Source organism: Mytilus edulis, chromosome 13 (assembly GCF_963676685.1).
Source record: "Mytilus edulis chromosome 13, xbMytEdul2.2, whole genome shotgun sequence".
Lineage (NCBI taxonomy): Eukaryota > Metazoa > Mollusca > Bivalvia > Mytilida > Mytilidae > Mytilus > Mytilus edulis.
In genome coordinates this window covers 65,612,576-65,624,338 of record NC_092356.1, presented here as the reverse complement: position 1 = coordinate 65,624,338, position 11,763 = coordinate 65,612,576, and the positions used below count along the sequence as shown (strand labels likewise).

The window sequence follows — 11,763 nt, the reverse complement described above, 5'->3', positions numbered from 1 at the left end:
ATATTCAAATGACTTTTTATGTAGGATGACATTATTCGGAAATTTTAAAATAAATGTTATAATAAGAAACATTAACCCTAATATAAAAAACATAATTCATCGCAAATTGCAAGCATTTATTTTTTTTTATGTTCAATTGCTTGACATTCTGGTAAATTTTAGATTTCACAGATCAGACGGTGACCTATTGTTGTTAATGTCTGTGTCATCTGGTTACTCGTGGAGAATTGTCTCATTGACAATCATACTACATCTTCTTTTTCATATTTGTTCATCACAATTTAATTTTTTTTTAAATACATTGCTACAAGGATGAACTACAATCAAACTAATGCAGGATACTCAATAGAATGATCGTATAAATACTAAACATATATAATCACCAATATTTTCAAACTAAAATCAGGTAATTTTGATATAGATGTACTTGTTTAACCAAGAAATCATGGATGACAAAACGACTATTTTTTAAGTTTATTTATCGTACACATGCTCATAAAATAATACCGGGATTTGTTTTTTGTGTGTTTTTTTTTAATGGAAAAAGAACATAAATCTACGCTTTTCTGTGTTATTGTCGCCATAACGTATTGCAGTGTTGTCGAGCGTCTGTGTTTCGTGTGTGTCATGCATCAGTCTTATCATGTTTAGTGATATAATATCAAAACTAGATTATCTAACATCATATATAAATATAAGAAGATGTGGTATGATTACCAATGAGACAACTCTTTATCGAAGTCACAATTTATAAAAAGTAAACAATTATAGGTCAAAGTAAGGCAATCAACACGGTTTTGATGCAGATTTTTGTCGTCTGGGAGGTGGTTTTCTTCTAATAAATGTATTCAGATCTAAGAAGACGTTGTATGATAAGAGATAAAACAATTTTCAACCAAAAAGCAAAGGCCAAAACTATCAACTAACAACTACAGGGGACCGTACATCTTACACATATTTCATACTATGTAACGGTCAAAGATCTTTGGTAAAAATCATAACAACCTATTGAACTATCATATTCATACCATGATAACACAGTTAAAGTTAAGTCAGTTATGATAGACTTCTGAATTGAGTTTAATTAATTAGAAAGTGTACAGACGAAACAGATAAATGCTGATAAGCTGAGACTGGTGTACCTTTCTAATATAATTAACCATGAAAGAAAGAATTAAAAGCATAAACTTTAAATATCCCTGTCTTATTACTTTATTGGAGACGAATACATGAAAGTCAAGTTATTAAAAAAAAATGCTATATCCTCAGTTTTGCTTGCGGCAATATTAAGGAAAACTTACAATAAAAATAAAGAAGAAAATTCAAAAAGAAATGATTATGTTCAAGAAAGTTGTTAATTGTTGTATCATTTGGTCTCTTGTGAACATTTTGATCTATCCTGTTTGATTGTCCAAGTGACAGTTTTATTTAGACGCTTTCCACGGTTGTTCTATAGAACATTCACAGCAATATTGTTTTGGATAAAGACAAACAAAAGAATTTACATAATTATAATCAATGAAACATCTAACAAATCTAACAATTCATTTTAAAGAACATGTGAATAGACTCAAAGCGACAGCATGCAACAGTGTGTTTACTTTAAGACTTCTTTGATTTGGAAATGATGTACGATGCTGAATAATATTGACTTACATTTGAAGTGTTTATTTTTAAGATTACTACTAGAAGCCGATGTTTTTGATATCATATGGTACATTATTACATTGCATGATGTTTAAAAATAAAACAAATAGTGTACTTGTTATTGTCAACATACCAAATGAAGTCCAAAAACATGCGAGCTAAGTAGAAAATCTAGCTAGAAAATCGGAAAAGCGAGCTAGAAAATCACATACACTTAAAAGTGACATTTTATGTAATTTTAATATAATATGCTTTAATTAGACTCATCTGACTGTCAATAAGGCTAAATGGGCCCAGTTTATCAATCATCCTACTATAAAAAAAAAAAACTAAAAACGTTTTAAAATGCAAATTTAACATTATTAAGTTATATTATTTACTGATAACTTGTAACACCTACTCCTAGATTAAAAGCAGCGGTGATGAAACATGAGAAATCTCGATGGAGTCTTGCTAAAACATAATCGACCATTATTAGATTCATTTCGACATCCCCGTTAGATTAAGGTCAAGTTACAGTGAATCGGCTATGTCATAGATTTCAGTAAAGCTACACCTGAATATCGGAAATATTGCATTTATCTCATTTATCATTTGAAATATAACTAAATGATTTCTTTCAAAATGGCTAAACATTTGTAAAGAAAGTAAATAAAATCGTTGACAAAATTTCTTAAAATTTGTCTTAATATCTTCAAATTTCTAAGTTTTACTCTGCAGATTTTTCTTAAAAAACTATATGTTGTTGATGCATACATTTCCGTTTAAATGATGCAAAATGAAAAGAGGGTAACTGACTTCGGTTTTACGTTATACATCATTCACAAGTGTTCTTTGTGAAATATAAATTCCCACAAAACGTAGAAATAATTGTAACGTCATTGCATAACAGGCCGTAAAACATTGATTTTTTACGTTTTTCACAAACAACAAGGTAACACTTTTATTATTAGTCAACCAATAATGTCGGAGACCATATAATTATTTTGTATCATTAAAAATGAAAATCATGTGTCAACAACATATATTTTTTTTTAAATTACAAGTATAATGTTTTTAATTGATGATTTTTTCGCAGATTTTATGTACTATCTGTACAAATGTTAACCCATATTGAAAATAATCAATCTGTAATATCAATCAATAAATAAAAGAGAATTTTTTTTTTCGATTGTCATTTGTAGTTTAACGAGCAATGGTTGTATCCAAACTTTTGACAATTCTGCGATATAGCCTATTAAATAGCATCGATACATTATAGTTAGTATAATTATTCTCTATAAGTATATGAGATGCAGAAACCAATTATTGAACAATAAATTCAAACTTATTCAAGAATTGTTCAGGTCACGGAATGGCCATTAGCAATAAGTAATTCAATTTACAATATGTAAAGATCTAAATCTCTAATTGGCTAAGTAATATACCAATAGAATAATAGTGGTGATGGTTGGCATTGTCCAGATGCTAGGGATTTGACACTTTGCACGATATAAATAATATAAAAATCCGTTTACATGCATTGATCTTACTCAGGCAAAAATGGCATTAAACGGTTTTGAAACTTATTGGTTTTGATGCTTTTCAACTTTTTTCATATTTGGTTTCCAAATCTTTTTGATTTTCTTACTGTTATTTAGTCGTTAATGGGGGTTTGTTTTTCTATTTCTCTCTCTGTTTGTTTGAACTGGTTTTGTTGGTTCCATATCTTACTCTTCATTTTTGTTAAACATGGTTTTATAGTACTATATCGCTCCGTTGGTTGAACTGGGTTTGATAGTTCTATATCTCTCCGTTGGATGAGCTGGGTTTTATCGTTCTAAATCTATCCGTTGGCTGAACAGGGCTTTAAAATTTTATAGCTCTTCGTTTGATAGAACTAGATATGATGTCATTGTTGCACCTTGCTTAGATTGGTTGCGTGGTATTTGATTGGTTTATACCTTTCTATTTAGTTGAACTGGGGTTTGTGATTATTTAAAACACAGTTTACTTGTTTTAACGGGGTTTTGTAGTTCTTAATCTCTCCTTTTGATAGAACCAAATATGAGGGTTCTTGTCTGACTCTGCTTGATGGAATTGGTATCTCTCTATATTTGGTTGAATTGGAATGTATGGTTCATTTTAATTCGTTGGATTGAACTGGGTTTAAGGTTCCATATATCAATCCGTTTGGTTAAACTAGGTTATAAAGTTCCATAGTCAATCCACTCAGCATAACTGGTGTTAATGGTTCTTTATTTCCGTTCGGTTGAAATGTGTTTTATGGTTCAATATCTCGCTATGTTTTGTGGAACTGGATTATATGTTTCCATATCTCAGTCAGTTTGTTTGATCTGGTTTTTATGGTTCCATTTCTTAATCCGTTGGATTGAACTGTGTTTTTAAACTCCGTCTCTCACTCTAATTAATTGTATATGTGTTTTTTTGTTCAATATGTCTGTCCGTATGGTTGAACTTGGTTTATGGCTCAATATCTCACCATGGTTGATTGAACTTGTCTTTATGGTACGTGTGTTTGGTTAAATATGGTTTTATGGTTTTAAATCTTTTTCTGTTGAACTAATAGGAGAAAAATAAATATATCGAAATAAAAAAGAAAAAAAGGGAGATGATTTCAAACTTTTTGAATGATCTAAACAATTTAAAAGTCACTTGAGGCCAAATCAAATTAATTTGTTCGGTTAAATTTTGTACCATATCATAAAGGAACAACTAATAATGTAATAAATAAATTTGTAATAAAAAATAACGGTTTCAATGTTTGCTAAATGTTTGTACCGTCAAGCCTCCTTAACTGGGATTCATTGTACCATATCTCCTTCCTTTGGTTGAGCTGGATTTTCTCCATTGAATCCAGTGAGAAGTTAAGCTAGCTATAAAACCCGGTTTAACCACCATTTTCTAAATAAGGGAGGTGACTGTCATGAATGTGACAGCTGTTATTCATTGGTTTGATGTGTTTGAGCTTTTGATTTTGCGATTTGATAAGGGACTTCATGTTTTGATATTTTCAATTTCATAGGAGTTCGGTATTTTTGTTTTTATTTTTACCTTTTTGTGTGGTTCCATATCTGACTTTCTGATGGTTTTGGGTTGGGTTTTATGGTTCAATCGTTTTGTTTAACTTGGTTTTATTTTACCCATATTTCAGTCCGTTTGTTGAAACTGTGTTTGAAGGTTCAATATCTGACTCCCTCTGGTGGAACTGGGTTTTACAGTAGTTCCTTTTATTATGTTTGAATGACTTATTTAGTTGTAAACTTATTTCCAAATTCGACATGACCAAAGGAAAAACGAACCAATACTGCATTTCCACTTCATATGTTATAACGGTGAAACATGATTGTGTTTATCATAATGTATTTAAATATATCAATCAATATTTGCTACTGGACGTTAACCGATAAAAACTCAATCAATCCATCGATTTGCAATATAATGCAAAATGTCATAATGCGTTTTAGAAACATAACCTTGAGCGTAAAAGTCCTTTTTTGGATAATGAATCAGTGATAATATAAGACAAGCTTTACCACGGGTTCGCCCTTAATTAAGCATTGTCATTTGTAAAACATACCATAAAAGGGGGCATGACCTTAAGGCAACACATTTGTTTGGCGCAGTTCGACTGTAACTAAATGAAATCGAAATTGAACTGTTTTTGCTGCATAATGTGATCCAAACTCAATTAGCTCTTTGATATATGCTGATGATGTTGTCTAATTATCTACAACAGCAAAGGCAACAAATCTGTATTGATTATCTAGCATAGTTTTCAAATGAATAGAAGATTAATGTTATTCTTGAGAAGACAAAATACCTAGTTTTAACAAAGCTGGACCTAAATCAGGCATTCAAATTATATTTTAAAATGAATTATTGAAAATGCTTTACCATATTAATGTTTAGGGAATAATTTACTGCCTCTTAAACTTTTTATGCAGCTAATAATTATTTGGAAAGAATACTGTGTATCACGGTTAATGTGGATACAAAGAATAAAACACTTTTTTATCCCGTAATGCATAGAAAAATGTGTTATGTATTCAGTAAATAATACGTGTTCTCGGTTGATTGTAAACACGTAGTAGTTCATCATGCATTTTCAAAAAGCTCCGTTGTGTTTCCTGTTTAAGCAGCCTTTAGGGATCATTTAGTTTGGTTCAAACTAGGATCAATGACGATCGTTTTTGTTTGAGTTTCCAAATGCTTGTCTTTCCATTTTCAAAATTATCGTTCCTCCGACACATCGTTTAGCAAGAATGTACAGAGAATCCCAATTCAGTTTTGAGATTATTTTTCTTAGAATAAGTAATATCTTTTTTTTAAAGTAATTTTCCAAAGTTGCATGGTACTTAAATGGCTTCATGGTAAAAAGAAATGCATCCTGTTCATAATTAAGATTTGATAATTGTCATTATTACGGCTTATGAACAATTTCCTTTACTGTAACATACAGAGCCGGAGCGATTGAAAGTATGATATATTTTATAGACACCTGTATGTAATGATGATTGTTTGTTGGTGCAGACATGTCTTAAATGTGTTTTAGTCTTTTGTTTCTCATGTGAAAAAAAGATGATAGGGCTACACAATAAGACTCACAAGTTTTGACAAACTGAAAACGCCCTGGAACAAAACAAGACAGACAACTCCATAAAACATTATATAACCCCTACCAATGATTAGGATGGTCTTATGTGCTCAGAAAGGTAAGTAGATCATGGTTCACCTGTAGGACACATCGTACACGCGGTATATATGTTTATACATTATTATAGTACGTTACAATGAATACATTAAAAGGGAGAAGTTAGTTAGATGAATATATGTACATTTCCTTGTGTTGGGTTGCTGTTTCATTGAAGTATATGTCTCATTGGCAATCATAACACATCTTCTTTTTTATATCATATCTCATTGTATTCCGACTAATGAAGAATTATTCAAAAATTTGAGAAAGTGACAATAATATTTTTTGTTGATTCTACAAAATTAATTTTTGTCGATTTATCTCCTCCTTCATTCCCCTGAATGCCATCTAACGAATAATATTGATCACCAAGTCTGTACTTAAATGAGCAACATGACGGGTAGGCAGGATCTGTGAATTCTTTGACAGCACCTGAGGTCACCTCCGGTTTTTGGTGCGTCTTGTTTTGTACAGTCTTTAGACTTTTATTTTGTGGTATGTATTGTGCTGTTTGTCTTTTTTCATGGTATGGTCATATAAAAAAGAAGATGTGGTATGATTGCCAATGAGACAACTATCCACAAATGACCAAAATGACACAGACATTAACAACTATAGGTCACCGTTTATTTCCGACGTATAAGTTTGAATATCCCCTTAATATCTTTTCGTCTCTCTTTTATAATAGGACAACTTTTGGAAGTTAGTAGCAGTGATGTTTTTACTTTAATAAACACATATATTGTGTGATCATCTTTAATATGAAATAAAAATCATAAAGTTTTTACAACAAATAACGCTGTTATTTCCTCAATTTCCCACACTATTCAAGTATGTCAGCATTTCTGAAAAAGAACATTTTAAATGTGAGGTTTGTTATGTCTTGTTGAACATGTTTTTTTGAAAAAAAACAAATCCTATGTATAAAGAGATACTCCGTATTGATATGTATGAAAAGTGTACATTCTTCCAAAGTTTGGTGATTTGATACTTTTTGTACTAACATTCTTTAAGAGTCGCTTTAAATGTTTTTTTTATAAATTTCATGTGTTACACAGATTTTCTGCTTTGCATATTTTTTCATTCAGATGATTATATGATAATTAAGGAAAGGTTGTTATATTATTTCTGTCTATGATGAAATAACATTAAAAATGTGGTTTGTGTTGTGCACCACACTTTCGATGTTATTTTTAATGGACAGAAAAAAAAATAGTCATTCCTTATAATTCCATTTTAAGCCGTAGTATATCATGAAAAAACATTGATGACATCACAGTTGCATAACAAAATTATGTCTATAAGCTGAAAGACAATACACCAAATCTAATCAGAAGACGCATTGCATCTACAATTAAATTATGAGGAGATAATGGACACATGTCAAATTTGATGCAAATCCGAATTTAACACAAAAGCATTTGCAGTATAAGAGATACATGATACAAATTGATTTAATCATACAACTTTTTGTGTCATAAATCTCGATCGATTAATTACCTGTCTTGGTTAACTCGTGATCATTATTGGTATCACAGAGTCGAACAGTCTCTCTGGCATTCTCTAATGGTGTTTTGCCGTCTTTCGGTTGTGTATATTGCGCCAATTCTGAAGCTGATAATCGACCATTCCTATTATTATCAGCTATCCTATACAAAAAGTTGAGTGTATTTTCATAACCTCTTCTTATGACGAGCTGTAGAAATAGTACAAATGTGATTATTATTAACTATATAAAAAAAAAAAACACATAAAATAATAAAAATAAAAAGCAAACATTAGTTTTGAAAACATTATTGTCAAGTTATTCTGGAAAAATTTTGTCAAAATTTAATTTTGGGGGTGCCAATATTTTAAAATGATTTTGACAATTGAAAAGACAATTTCGTATGTGTAATGTTAATCATTTGCAATTAAAATTTATCAAATCCAAAGAAACCCAATTTGAAGGTTCGCACTTGAAACTCTGCAGAAATATTTGATTCTGATATAAATTCTCAATCGTCTCTGATCTAAAATCTACAACCTTCTTAACATTATAGGCGACACTACTAACATTTTCTAAATTTACCACTTGTTATAGTATAAACATGGACAAAACAGTAATATGTGGTGTTATCACAATATTTTTTAAAATTGTCAACAGAAGTATGACCAACTTCCAACGGAGCTTATTTATTTTGTCAAATTTCATCCGTCATTTTACACAAAAATTATGAAATGTTTTAAGTCTTAATGACTTATGTTCTAGAACATATTTCAAAGGGTTTCCAAAATTAATATTGTAAATATACACACTGCGGTTATTCATAGATAAATAAACAACGTGTATCCTAACATCCAAATATAGCGCTCCTAAGTTAACTTCCTTCATATACCTTGGGTACTCAAAAGGTTAACCTAATGCTGGGAAAATGTTATAGTACTTTTTCACCAGAATTACTTGTTCTAAGAATCAGCTAAGAAGATAATAACAAACAAAAACGACTACAAATTTGATGCGACAGTTTAAAATCCGTTCATAATGAAACATTGGGAGGACCTATCTCTTCTAGCTGACAAAACTCACAGAGAACTACTTTTTTTTATCTTTTATTTCCATAAATCAGATGTACATGTATATTCTAATATTCTTATCAATGATATAAATCAAAGAAAGACACACATTTTTACAAATTCATGACACTAAAACTACTTGCAATTCTGTTGAATGTACGTTTTGTTCTTATATATCTGATTTTTACGTAAAGGTACATATTATTGCTTGTTGTCTTTGTGTAACTGTTACTAAACAATCTTTATTTTGAGTATAAAATTACTCACCCATCGGACAGTGTTTGGCAAAATGTCTGTCACAGATTGATCGTTTTTTTTTCGATATTCTCGTTTTTGTAGAGCAACTTTCCGACCTGTTGGTTGTCAATATATGACTGATCTGTCGTTTGTTCTTTATACTACTTACCGATCTTTTATTTTCTTGTATGTTCCCCAAAATATCTTCCAGTAGGCAGTGTCCTACTATAACAAGTGTCGTCAAAACTAGAAGTGTTTTCATTTTCTAAAAAAATGCAAGTTCGAAGAGTATCGACAAGAAAGTTATAATTATTACAGATGTTGGGACTTACAGTGTATCTTCGGGAGGTTACAAGAGATGTTAAAGCCTATAGTATACATAAGGGAGGTAATCCTTATGAGTGATAAATGGGCTTAAACATAAGTGAGGCAATATTCATTGGAAATTTTGGGACTTAAAGTGTACATAAGGGAGGTAATCCAAATAAGATATAGTTGGGCTTAGATTAAACATGAGAAAGTTAATCCCTATTCGGGACGTTGAGGCTAATAGTGTACAGCAAGGAGGAAATCTATAAAAGAGATGTTAGGATTTTTCCTTATAACGTCGGTTGGATCCTTATTTGTACATAAGGGGGATAATCCTTATAAGAGATGTTTGGGCGTTTTAGGTCTAAGGACGGTCTTCAACATGGTGCCTTGGTTCACACCGAACAGCAAGCTATAAAGGGCATTTAATTTTAAAGGTTGCTTATGGTTTTATAATGTTTAACAGGTCATCGGAAGCTAATTATAACTGAAAGTAATATTTGATACTTACTTGTTGTTTAGCATGTGATCAAATTATTAATAAATCAAGATATCTTAAAACTGAGGGAAATTTCGACGAATCATCATTAGAGTTTTATCGACATTGACAAAACATAGTGAATTGTTTAACTCTCATGATTCTAAAGTTTACCTAAAATTTGCTTAGTTTCATTGTATAAGATGATGAAAATATTTTTTTTTACAGCAATCAAAGCTAACGTGTATATGTTAAAAATTAAAGAACAAATACCTTGTACGAATGTTGCACTGTCTGTAGATCTTAAATGTTGGTGTGTCACTTTACCTCTATTATAAAGATCAGTAGCTATTAAACGTTTATATACAGTCCACATAGCGGAGGAGAAGGACTGTCATTATATTTAATAACGGGGAAAATTACAAACTTAAAAATGACTTCTTCTGTAAAATGTCAATATTCTACAATTTGAAAATAAATGTTATAATTTGAGATATAAAGCAAAATATAAAAATGATATAATTCATCACAAATTGCAAGCATTTATTTTTTTCTATGAGCAATTGCTTGACAATATTGTACTTTAAAAGTTTGGCATGGTTAAGAGCAGACGGTGATCTATAGTTGTTAATCGCTGTGTCATTTGGTATCTTGTGGAGAGTTTTCCCGCTAGCAATTATACCACATCTTCTTTTTTTATATTTGTTGTTCACAATTTTGAAATTTAAAAAATGCACATGCTATATGATGAAACTGCAATTGAACTTATGAAGGATACTCAATATCTTAAAATTAAAATCTATTTATTAAAAAATACACCTCTCCAAAACAACACTCTTTTCATTTTCTCATTCATTATAACCGTTGCTGCTACAGTACACGCTTTCCCCTGTCTTTACATTATATTCTGGATTAACATGTTCCCTTTGTTTACTCTTAATGAGAAATATGAGGAAATAGATGTACCAGTTTAATTAATAAATCATGGTTGACAAAGGGACTATTATTCCAAATGACTTATCGTAAAAATGCTCATCAAATGATAAAATTGTTTTGATTTTTTTAGTTTTTTTTTTACTATAATTCTCCCTACTGTTTTTTACGCTCACCCTTACGCTTCGAATTATTGTCAAGCGTCTTTGTTCTTATGAAATATGCCTTATCTGTCATACATCAGATTTATCATGTTTAGGAGATAGATATAGGAAGATGTAGTATAAGTGTCAATGAACCAACTCTCCATTCAAGTCACAATTTGTAAAAGGTAAATCATTATAGGTGACAGAACGGCCTTCAACGGGGTCTTGATGAAGAACTTTGTCTTCTGGGAAGAGGAGATCTTATATCCAACGTGAGGTTTTATGTATTATTAGATTTTTTCAGTCATTTTTCGTTATTCTTTAATCTTTTTAATCCATTGTTTTCTATCCTTTATATTTTAGCATCTATTTTTTTTTAATTTACTGCCCCATTATCTTCTCTACTGTAAACCTCCATCCTCCGCCTCCAATATCAACAATTTAAATTTTCAAGTTTTTCATAATTTGCAAATTGGTTTAGTGAAGATTGATCTATCCTGTTTCAATGTCCAAGTGAAAGGTTTTTTAGACGCTTTCCAGTGTTGTACTAGGAAACATTCACAGCAATACATATTCTGTTAAGACAAACAAAAGAATCCACATAGTTATTATAATAGTAAATGAAACAGCAATTCAATTACCAGAACCTGTGAACAGTCCCGAGGCGACAGCCTGTAACACTATTCTTACTTTACGGCTATGTTTTTCTGATTTGGAAATATATCACAATGTTGAATGATAGTGACTTAAGTTTAAAGGTT

At 30.7% G+C, this 11,763-nt stretch overlaps 1 protein-coding gene across 1 annotated transcript; it reads right to left on the bottom strand.

The window, feature by feature from the left end:
• Nucleotides 1-7,085: 7,085 nt before the first annotated feature.
• LOC139500041 (uncharacterized) lies at nt 7,086-10,313 on the bottom strand. The gene is made up of 4 exons (XM_071288750.1): nt 10,197-10,313; nt 9,306-9,401; nt 7,844-8,039; nt 7,086-7,188 (listed from the first exon to the last, which is right to left on the bottom strand). Exons 2-4 carry the CDS (start codon nt 9,396-9,398, stop codon nt 7,154-7,156), a joined length of 324 nt encoding a protein of 107 aa, XP_071144851.1. The 5' UTR covers nt 9,399-9,401; nt 10,197-10,313; the 3' UTR covers nt 7,086-7,153.
• Nucleotides 10,314-11,763: the final 1,450 nt, after the last annotated feature.